The 12,264-nt window shown below is 39.1% G+C and overlaps 1 protein-coding gene across 2 annotated transcripts in view; it reads left to right on the forward strand.

The window, feature by feature from the left end:
* Window positions 1–12,264, forward strand: part of cdh4 (cadherin 4, type 1, R-cadherin (retinal)) — a 240,318-nt gene that overhangs the window by 205,499 nt on the left and 22,555 nt on the right. For both annotated transcript variants that reach the window (XM_041224860.1, XM_041224861.1), the window contains one exon: window positions 4,676–4,848. In XM_041224860.1, coding sequence (XP_041080794.1) covers window positions 4,676–4,848 — 173 coding nt within the window. The remainder of the gene's footprint in view (window positions 1–4,675; window positions 4,849–12,264) is intronic.

Consider the following 12,264-nt stretch of genomic DNA (forward strand, 5'->3'; position numbering starts at 1 on the left):
TTATATATTTTTTGATATACACCCTTTTTTTGTTTCTCACATTGTTAATTGTAACAGATTGTTTCTCGATAGGTATAAATACAACAAACTACATCATGATTTAAATAAGCTTTCACCCCACAGATATACCACTGTGGGCTCTGATATTGTCTAACTATCTAAACTAAGCAAGGCTGGGCTGAGTGGGTGTTAGTGTAACAGCACAGAGGACACTGGTCTGGGACACTGGGACACATTTCAACCAGGACCCTGGAGGCACTCTGCTGATAGAGGGGATGCCCTTTGAAGGATGCATTAAACCAAGGTCCTGTTTACTCTAGGGGGATAACAGGTGTTGGATTGGATCTAAGCTGCTTCAGTATAAATACACATAGATAACAGTAGCGCACTGGACACTTGACCACATAAGTAGGTTCTTCTAAGAGACAGCGATACATTGTTTTCCCTGCAGCTGCTATAATGGAGAATTTCAAAGCACCAGACCTAGATTAGCTAGTTTAAAAAGACAATAGGTTGCGAATTTCATGCTTAGAGTTTATCTATGTGATTTTTAACAAGCTAAGTGCAGACACAGGCTGGTCCATTAACACTGAGGCTCTTATAGGATCAAACACAGGCAGTGATGAAGGCTTCTGTTAGCAAATGCTACTGTAAATCTAAAACTGTTTATCATTTCTGCTTACAAGAATGCAATAATCCCAGGTTACTTAAATTATAATTTAACCCTTTATTGTGATGATCAGGTCTGGCCCCTGAATATTGATCAGTAAGCCTTATGGCAGTACTCCATAGTGGGAGAATTGCTATTAATACCCTCGACATGTTCTGTGCGAATGTAATTGGCAGCCCAAAGGGTGTCCATTATATACACGGTTTGGACACCTGCAGTACTTTCCAAACCATTGTGATTTAATTTCAGACGCAAACTGGTGGAGTTCCGCCGAAACCACTGGATACTTTAAAGCCATCTCCCCGGGCCTGACCCTCAGCCCCTTGGTGGGCAGCCTGCTTACAGAAAAAGTGTTTGAAACTGCTCTGGATGTAATGCAAAGACTCTTGAGCTGGCATTTGCAGCTCTATCAGTCAGAATGCCTTAATAGTGGGTTTCTGGATGTTTTGACTCCGGTGTGTGTTTTTAGACAATAATTGCATGTTTATTTGGTGCTATTCACTGGAAAGCTACAATTCTGCCAACTGCAAACAACAATAATAATAACATTTAAAAAAACTGGGCTTTTAGAATATATTAACTGCAGTGTCAATGTAACTCCAATGTAAACTACTATCTAGTTGGAGTACATTTATACCTGGGTTTAAAACCATGAAATTCTGGTTTATTAACCCAGTTCTTTTGGGGTACTATCGTGACAATCAAAACAATAGTTTGATTTTGAACAACCGGTAAATGTTATTACATGGTTATGCAGGCCATTCATAGGTGATTCACAAATACATGTGGTTCGTAACTATGAGATAGAACTAACAAAAACACTCTTAGTATTGAACCCGCTGTTTCAGATTTCCTTTTAAGATGCTTTTTGGAAACTATTACTAAAACAACTGCCTTGTTCCTGACTTAATGTAAAACCTATATATCGCCTAACTCTGAAATAATGAAAAGAAAACCCTAAGCAAATCTGGACTATGTATTTCCACAGGGAACTCTGCAGTACTGGGATGTTAGTCAGTAAATTGGATATTACCTTAACTAACTAAGCGGGACACTGGATCATGATAACTGTCAGCGTTTTATATATTCATGTATTCAAGGGAGAACTGATAAGCAGAAAATCTGCTTTATTAATTGTTTGAAGTGTTTCAGTTTCCACCTTCAGGTAGCAAATATCCCATCTGAAATCTGTTTGAGCTAGTCATAACATTTCAATAATGGTACCAATGAGTTATTCATTGAGTACAGCTTGGGCATACACATGTCTAAGACAGGCAGTTCTAAAATAGACTCAAGGCAGTGCAAGTTTTTGGTTTAATATCAGTAATAATACCTACAGTCTCATGCTATGCAATAGGACCAAAAATGGAAATTCCTCTGTACCAACTATATAAGCCACAGCACACCTGATTATACCTCAAGAGACTTTATGCCAGCCTTGTACTATAAACCATTGTATCCCAGAGATAAGCTACAGTCTTAGCATACAGTTTTCTATATAAACTTGGTAGAAATGTGCATAGCCTGGAATTATTCACATGTCTTCTGGGAATGGGATTTATAATAATGCCAGTCCCAAAATGTAGCTTTGTTAGCAGTTGGTATACATTCCAGATTAGCAACAATGCTGAAAGACTGTTTGAAATCAAACCTACGCTGGAATCCTTTTCTCTGTCACATATTGTTTCTGTACCATTAAGCACAAATAGAGGAAACAGAATCCTGTCCAGCTGGAATGCCCCTTATATGACTTCAGAGGAGATATAGAGAGAGCAGGACATTGAGCCATACCCCGGAACAGAATGAGGGAGACCTATCGTTGTCATTAAAACTTATTACCAGCTATACAGAATGAAGGGGTCTATACATCTTAGAAGAAATCCCAAAACTGGTCTCAATGGCAGAACTTGAATAGCAGACATTGCGTACAGATATAAGAGCCTGCAATGCAAGGGGCTAGGCAACAAGGTGACAGGACGCATTGCTTATAGGAGCAAAGCAGTGATCACTTCATCGCTGCTGCCTGGGTGGTTGTCATACCAGCATCTCCAGGGGCCTTTTTTTCAACAAGGTGAATTGCAGTACCATCTGATTGCGGTTCAGAGTGGCGAGGAGCAGGCTGGTAAGGAGGAGGGTAGAAGGAGTGAGAGAAGTGTGACTAGATGTCTTGAGGGCATACATTACTGTACAGCTCTGAGAGCAGAAGTGACGAATATCCAAACTGATGGTGGAAAGTAATAGTTATGGATTGGTCTCAAATACAGATTATATAAATCAATTAAAATACTTTTTATTTTAGATTTGATTTATTTTTTTACAAGTGATTGTGAGAGATAAGCAGGCACTTTTCCCATTGGTATATTCAGTTTTCGCTGAGTTAATAAGTTAACAACATACATATATGCATACATATATACATACATACGTATATACATATATATAGTTTGGCACAAAGTCTGATTTAAAAAAATCTTCCAAATACCAGTTTCAACGATTAAAATGTAAAAAAACCAAAAAAAAACCCTATGGTAGGTACAGAAATATTGTGTAAAATCATGCTAATTGCACAGTAGAGTAACAGGCTTTGATAAATGGAGGTCTTGTCTCTTAACTCTTTTAGCTTGCCCCCCTGGCTTATTCCAATGCTCTTTCAACCCTAGTTTTGGATCAAACCTGTAACTCCCCTACCCGAGGCACATAAGCAGCTACTAGACCATTTGGTAGCTGTACACATAGATGCATAGATATGTGATAGGGGCCACTTATTTGGAAAAACAGCTCGCACTAGCAAGCTGCTCCTTCTCAGGCTGCTGCATACTGTTTTTACATGCCCCTCGCACAAACTTATCCAAATCATGAATTACCGAATCATATAATGCTATAACATAAGTACTATCAAAAATACTTGGGTTGCAGTCAGAAAAATACTTCTGGATAATCCATTAATGACAATGGTATCAAATTGATGTTATGGCTTAACTGATTGCACATTCAGAGTTTGTAGCAGTTTACTCCTCTCAGTTTAACTGTAGTGTTTTTCGTTTGTGTATTCTCTTACAGTACACACTTAAACAGATTTACTTTTTCTTCACCAGTCAGACACCCGTCATTGCACAGAGACTAGCAAGGCAGAGACTCGAGCAGCTTTGGGCGAAGGAATAATACCACGCCCCAGAGCTCCAGTGTGACTCCAAGCATGAGGCGCATATGAATAATAAAAGTTTACATTTTTGAGCTTCAGTGATTTGAGTGGAAAGCCAATTACAGAACGGAATTAGTTTTCAAATTAAATAGTAATTTAAGAGGCTGAGAAATTAATCCTTTCAGTTGCATTTTCACACCCATTTGTACAATGAACCAAGATTAAGTGTGTTTAGGATTTCACTTAATGAAATGAAGGGGGGGGGGGTGTTTGACATGTTGCGTTTTGCATTTTCCTCCCTCGGTGGCAAAGAAAGTGACTGTAAGGTTGTATAAACATTTATCTCTCTCTTTGTAGCGTATCGTTTTACAAGCAGAGTTTTCCTTTAAACAAGTAAAAACCCTCCTTTAAAATGTAATGATGTTTGAAATCGAAGTTCCATTTGCAATTGTATTCTGACATACACTATCATTGAAATAACAGTGCTATATCTGGAATTACAGTGCAGATGAAACACACTCAGACTAGACCAGTCCTGGTAAGATGCAGCATCATGAGCCTCCTTGCCTACCCAAGAAAAAGGAATTCTGCTGGGAGTGGCCGAGTGGATGGGGTGCGCTGGCACCTATTTCAGAGAGAGTGTGATAGGCGTTTCTCTGTCAGACGGCTCAGTTAACATGGAAAATGCACGATAAGCTAAATAAATGCACAATTTTAACATTATGAACTTAAAGCTAGTGCATTCATTTAGTAAATCTTACCTCAAGTGTCATTTGCAATGCTGACAGAAAGCTCACTTGCAATAATATATCTGTGTATTAAACCCAGGAGAGTGTGCATCACATTGCTGTTTTTGTCTTCAGGTTCCTACGTGATGAAGGTGACGGCAGTTGATGCTGATGATGACACCACGCCAAATGGGATGGTTCGATACAGGATCCTGTCCCAGTCCCCACACAGCCCTATCCCCAACATGTTTACCATCAACAGTGAGACCGGGGACATCGTCACAGTGGCAGCTGGACTGGACAGAGAGGTTGGTCTGCTGTGGCACTGGACCCACAGTGAAGAACAATTGTCCCTCCCAGTCGACAGGCATCAGTAGTGCATTGATAAGATGTATGGGTACCGCTGCACTTGTGTGATTGCGGCTGCTGATGGGGGTAATGTTAAATCTAAATTTAAGCAAGTGTTCAGTAAATTGCAGCCTCGTAATGGACAGACTAAGGAAATGTTTTTCCTACTTTCACATTGCTAATATTCAGGTGTCTGTTCTTCCAATAAATGACTTTAATGACTAGAAGGTCACTTTCTATAATGACAGTGTGACTGACAAGTCAGTCATCGTCCCTGGGCTGCCGTTATCAGTGTCAGTGTGTCTGATTAAGTAGATAATGGGTATTGTGTCACAGACGGCGCCCAAGGGAAGGATGTTTGTATTCTTGCACATTCAAGGCTGTTAATGAATGCCTTGTCCGTGGCTTAAGGAAATTGAGCTTGCTGTCTCAAGCACAGTAATTGAAAATAGCAATATAAAATATGTGTCTTGGTTATGGATTACACATATCAATTACAAAACAAACAAAATGTAACCCTGAAAGAAGACATGAAAAGTAAATGTTTCTCTTTCAACAACTTAATAGTCCATTCTGCAGTAACAAGATGCATTTTGTTTATTTCAATGTTTAGGGGCAACATGTGGGCATAAGTTACACTGGTTAATGCCTCTGTCAAGCCATTAGCCAAAACTGTAGCCTACTTAATTCAATTTGTTACAGTTTTACCTTGAAATGAGTTGTTGAGTTTTCAGAAGAAAAGATTCTGCTTTACAGAACCTGATTTTTTTTATATTTACGAATGCATTATTTATTGACCAATAAAGGCTTGGAGGGTAAAAAAAAAAAAAAAAAAAAAAAAAAAAAAAAGCAACACAGTAAACATACCCTTGTTATGTAGCATTATTCTTTCGCTTGAATTGGAGATGAATATGTCTAGTTTTCCCCCCCCCCCCCCCCATGCAAGCAGCTTTTCGATAAGCATTAATAAAAAGTGCATTTTTGCACTCCAGTAGCATTTCCTTGGAAAAGAGGTCCCGTGGCAATGTGTGAGCGTGACAGATGCCCCACCCCAATTTAGATTTGAACTCTGTTGCATTGTGCAGTTTTGCATTATTCGAAACCTTAAAAAAAAAAAAAAAACCTCCAGTTTATCTAATTGCTGATGAAGAATTCCCAGCTTAGTCACAGCCAGCTTAACTTCCTTGGTATCTCAGTCAAGTGACTTGAATCCCTGCTTAGCAGTGTCTCTGCTGAAGACCTCTTGAGTGTACTGTCTGGACTGGTTTTACCTTGTTCAGTCTTGAGGATATGGGCGGGGGTAAGCTACAAAAATAAAGGGGTGAGTGCATTTGCCTGGAATACACAAACTCCAGCTACTGCAACTCCCTATCACCCCGTACCTATTGAAACCCTAAATAGAAAGCCTGCTAAGTTCTGTTGCTACTGTGATGGAAATATTGCTCCCATTGCATTGCACTTTGGGCAATTCTAGACTTTAAACTTAATTCATCACATTATACCAGGTGGAAAAACACTCAGGCGTCACTAATTAAGCTCAGAATGGCTTCAGCTCCATCACAGTTGATATAGTTAAGAGATCAACATTTGTTATTTTGTCTGTGCACAGCCAGGCTGTCCTCTAATGAAACAAAAATACAAAATAACAAATATTTACCAGTTTTCTGCTAAGGACTGCCAGAGGGAAAGCAGAACTAGACATGGGTCTTGTGCAGAGTACAGAGAGATGTAACAAATCAGCATAGTGGTAATTATATGAATTTGAAACCGAAATCCCTCCTGGTGGCTCAACTTGCAATAATATGACACAACAATGTTCTTCACACCAGAAATGGGTTAGCATTCTGTACAATGATAGAATCCGAAAGCTAAGCAATTCTATGAGTTTTCGTATCAGTCAATTTACCTTCTACCCACTCAGTGCTACCCACTGCTGTCAGGCCTGGTTTGTAAGGGCCACAGGGAGAGATCTTGATAACCCAAGCTGATCCAAAAGGGTCAAGGTGGCATAGGATATGGGACCCAAAGGATCCCTAGAATCACTTCTGCAAATATTGAAGAAAGCCTGCAGATTGTCTCTGGGTCCCTCTGCGATCTTTCCCCTCATCAAATCAATAATCTCTCTCAATAACTCTGCCGTGGCTGTGTACACAGCTGAGGGAACGGGGCACAGGGAGCTTTCAGTACAGCTGGCTCTCCTGTATCCGCAAGACTGGATCAGATTAGGAAACGGTGCCAAAGGCCTCTGTTTGGAGCCAGCATCTGATCCACAGCCACAGATGGTGAGGGTAGGTGGGCCTGGTCTATCGGCATGCAAGGGGAGGTGGTGTTGAGAGAGCCTGAACACTCATAGGGATATGCAATCAGGTGCACATGTCAACTGTCTGAAGGCAAAACATATCAGGCTTCCAAAATGATTAGCTTATTATTAGTCTTGTCTAATACCGGCTTGCTTTTATTCCAACATTTATAGATGTTTTACCCTTAGACTCCTCGAGTGGCAGGGAATGTTGTACTTGGTTGAGGAAAAATAGAGCTGGAACATAAATGCAAACTTGTCTAATTAGGCAGCACTATGTAAATGCAGCATTTCAACATGAATCCTGGTGTCAGGGGGGATCTTAAATAAGACATGAGAGTTGTGAATGTCTCTTGCCTGCTCCAGTCTGAGCTCTCCTTATTACTAATCCCATTCATCTGCAGTTGTTCCCTAATTAGAATATTTACGCACTAATTAACAGGTGAATAAGACGCTTCAGATCTGTTTTGGAGGCCTAGGAAGGGACTCATTAAGACCAGTGATTTCCTATTCTGATTGTTTTTGCATGCCAATTAAAATGTAGCTCATGGGTCCTGTCTTTATTCTCTTGTGTTGTTATGTTTTGATTTGTTTTTGCAGGAGGTGGGGGCTTTTTAAATTTAATACACACATAGAGACACATACCGACACACACACATATATATATGTGCCTGTCCCATTTAGAGCCTGACTGTGGTATGCAAGTCAAGCTTGTGCCTTTTTGTCAGCACATTTTAATTAGAGGTGTTTCATCAAATTATAATTGAGGCATATTTAATTAAAAGCAAGGATTAATTGATTTACAACAAAAGATCAGTTTTATTCAAATTATGGTGTTTTACAGGCATTATTTTTTACTATCACAAAAAATAGCCAAATTCCACAACTTGTTATGGAAACAGCAGTGACTGAAGATCTGATGGGGGGTTATAAATTGGCCACCTTTTGTTAATTGGTCCTTAAATGCTTGTCTTTTTGTTTTCTGTTTGACTAGCTTAACCTCAAATATAGGTAAATGTTTAACGTATCCATACATTCGGCTATAATAATAATAATAATAATAATAATAATAATAATAATAATAATAATAATATGCTTGTATACATAGGCGCTTAACCCATAGGGTATACACACTATTATTCTATGTTTTGTTATGATTTTTCTTAAATGGTTTAAAATGAAATACAAAAATGGAAAGGCATTCAGAGGCCGACATTGATAACAAAAAAAATATTTAAAAAAACAACAGCAACAGATTAAACTTCACCCTACAAGAGCATTGGTTTGACTCATTGTTCGCACGAGCAGATTTAAGTTCTAAAACCCTAAATAAAACTTTTTTTACTGTTATTAAGCACTAGTAGTAATCTGAAGCAGTGGCATTTCAAAATAACAGAAGCCCGTTTTTTACTTTAGTGTTGAATTAGGCTACAATGTTTTTTTTTTCATTAAAAACTTGTCGTTGTTCTTTATTTAAATTAATGTTCAGCTTTCATTATTGAAGCTTGTTGTATGCTACTCATTCAATCAAACCAAGCAGTGTAAGAGTTTGCTTGTATCATTTCAAATAAGCGTGCTTGTGTATACAAAAACGACAATAGAGTTGCAGTCCTTCATTCTCGGAGCGGAGCTGGAGCTAGGTAAGTAAGAAAGGCCTGACTTTACCATTGTGAATTAATTACAAAACAAAGGGTGCTATACAGTCATTACAATTATAGTGCATTTCAGGCAAAAACATAAGTAGACAACGCATATTTTTAACAATCCCTGCCATTGCAACTTCACATGTTTGTAGAGATCACTATTTGGCAGATAGTGTTGCATGTGTAGCCAAATCTGGACTTGTTTTATTGACAACCAAGATGTAAATAGGGGACCAGAAGTGGCTGCGTTAAGCTTCTGTTTTTTTTATACTGTATGTAGAAATCCTAGACAGTGTTAATTGTCCTATTGCTGAACAATATTTTATTGTACAGTCAGCTGCGTTTTTTTTTAATTTTTTTTAATTACCGGTATTACTACATCAAAACTGAGAAAATGTACCATTAAAAAACTAATAATATAGACTGCAGGTCTCAAAATGTTACGGCCCTCGTGGAATTATTAGGCATATTATATAAACGTATGTAAGCAATCATTCGCAGGCTTTCAGAAAACAGCCAGTAATATACCAGAGGAATACAGTCTGGATTCATAGAATTGTGTCTTAAAACCAGATTTCACATTCTTGTCTCCTAAAAAACACACTTAACTTGATTTGAACAATTAAAAAAAAAAAAAAAAAAAACTTAAATAGAATGTCAGTATGAAAGTCAAGAACATACATTACTGATTAAAGGTTTTAGTGGAGCTGGAGCCAGAGCCGGAGCAGCTAAAAGCAGCTGGAGCTGGAGCAGCAGTGTGGAGCTGCATCGGAGCAGCTCAGGAGCTGGAGCAGGGGCTGCTGGAGCCATCCTGGAGCTGGAGCAGGGGGTCTCCATCAGTTCTGAAGCTGGAGCAAGGGGTCTCCGTCAGCTCTGGAGCTGAAGTAGGGGTCTCCATCAGCTCTTGAGTTGAAGCAGGGGTCTCCATCAGCCCTGGAGCTGGAGCAGGGTGTCTCCATCAGCTCTGGAGCCAGTCTGGAGCTGGAGCAGGGAGTCTCCATCAGCTCTGGTGCTGAAGTAGGGGTCTCCATCAGCTCTGGAGCTGAAGCAGGGGTCTCCATCAGCTCTGGAGCTGGAGCAGGGGTCTCCATCACCTCTGGAGCCAGCCTGGAGTTAGAGCAGAGCTACTGGAGCCAGCAAACCCGGAGCACGGCCAACCCTAGCACTGCCTATATTATACCTCTAGAGTTGTGAGTATGTAGTGCATCTATATTTTCAAGGGACCCCTTGTGTACAGCCCTGAATACAGAACCCGTTCTTATTCGGCACCTTTGATAATTAAAAGTAGGCATTTCCAACTCTAGCTATAGGACAGTATTTTAGTTTTTTAGAGTCCATGTTGCTATAATGTAAGGCAGAGGATTGTAGACAGCGAGGACATGCCCTTCAGTATGATTGTTCAAATGTTTCAGCTAATGCCTTTATCAGTTCATAACTGAACCTAAGATTCTGATATTCAGGAACACCCCAACAGCTTAATGCTGTACTGAACATACGTTGCCTCACAACTTAGTAAAAGGTTAATTCATACTTAATAAGGATCTTGGCAGAATTATTTATTAAAAAAATAAATAAATAATTGCCTCTTGGTTAACCCTAGCGCCAACCCAAGTGCAATGCATTTGTCTCAATGGATTATAACCCTATGCCTGGGGGCATTGGGAAAATTGTATTTCTTTGTGGCAGCAAAGATTGCTTATTTCTTTGTGACACGATTTAGCAGGAATAGAGATCTATAACAAGAGATCTATAAAACTGATTATACTTGATTCTTTTGTTACATGCACAGTGAGTGCAGGTATATTGAAGTGATTATGGGTATGCCTGGAGCCAGACTCATACATTGGCACAGGCTACACCAACATTTTCTACAGATTGTTCCATTGCCCCTGCCTCTGGTCCTAACTTAGTGTAAACATCACTAAAAAAGGCTGTTTGTATTGTGTGTTCTTTATTAAATAAACAGTGCGCTGCTCTGTTTGTACTTTGCCTGACCTTCGGAGACCACAGATTACCTTGCTGATTTTTCTTTTCTTTTTTTTTAGCTGTATAAAAATGCAACTGCATTTCCCTTACCGTAATGTGCCTCCTCCGCACCACTTCTACTGAGCTCTTTATTAAATTAGAAATCAAACCTTTCTTGTAATCTGTAGAGGTTACACTGATGAAGCCGCTAAATGACACTTATAAGTTTGACATTAGAATGTATGTTTCAGTGTCAGAAGCTATGGATAAATACATAGAGGTTCCTATTTTACTAAGAGAATCTCCTCTTGCTGTGTACCTGTGACAGACCAGCTCATCTGCAAACTAAACGAAGCACACACACAAGCATGAAAGACGTGCCTGGGCAGCATTTTACCTACAGCAAAAAATCCTACTATAGTAGAACTTTCAATCAGCACACATTTTTTACAAAACATGCCATGGGACTTTTTCTAGCCCCCTGTGAAATGTTCCTTTCTAACAAAAACAGGGAGTGGGAGTTCTTGAAATGTTTGTTGGTGAGCTGCTTCTAACTTTTTTGTCCAGTGTACTTTTCATTTTGCTTTTCTTCAGTGCCCTCTTGTGTCCACAAGGGTGTATAGGCTCTCTAGTTCTAAAGTTAATACATCAGAGCCGGACGTCTTTGCTTTAGAATGCCCTGCAGGTCCGGGCACAGAGAGAGCAAGATTGCAACGTGTTAGAAGTGAAAAAATAAAACAAAAACATATAAACAAAACAAGGCTTGAAAACTTGAAAAAGATTACAGTAGTTTTTTTTTTTTTTTTCATCACAGAAACAAAAGGTAACTTATCTTCAATGCTGAAACCGTAGTCAACAGTCACCTTTTCTCAAGACTATTTTTATTAAGACTCACCTGCCTGCCAGCCAACAACCATGTCTGAACATCGTGATTAAATGAGGCAATATTGCAGTGGCACTAAGGGCTTACTAAAGTAAAGTACTATATTTTACTCCTCACATGTTATCGGTAGTTGCTGTAATCTGCTTTAACAACTGCATTTTATTATTATTCATGAAGCTGTGATTGCAGATAGTGAGCTATAGACTTATCTGAACTGCTGTAGGAAACTACAAAATGACAGCCTTCATTCATGTCAACTGTTTAGTCCTGACAAAAGCATTTAGAAATTTCAAACAGCACAGAACTTGGCATGCCCTACTTAATTAATACAGTGTTATAAGAACATATAACTAAGACATTTGTAAACCATATAATTGTGTTATAACAAGACACCAAGCTTAACACTGGCGATGTGTCATTAAATGTTATTGTAATAAACGGTTATAGCTTAATAATAACCATCACGACCTATGAATTTTTATAAACGGATCCTAAAATGTGACCATCAACTATCACGTCTTTCGCTGGAATTTGCGTCTGATGTGTCACTCATCACCATCCTGGTGATTGTTTTGACCAGAATATG

This window comes from Polyodon spathula, chromosome 23, assembly GCF_017654505.1.
Source record: "Polyodon spathula isolate WHYD16114869_AA chromosome 23, ASM1765450v1, whole genome shotgun sequence".
Classification (NCBI taxonomy): Eukaryota; Metazoa; Chordata; class Actinopteri; order Acipenseriformes; family Polyodontidae; genus Polyodon; species Polyodon spathula.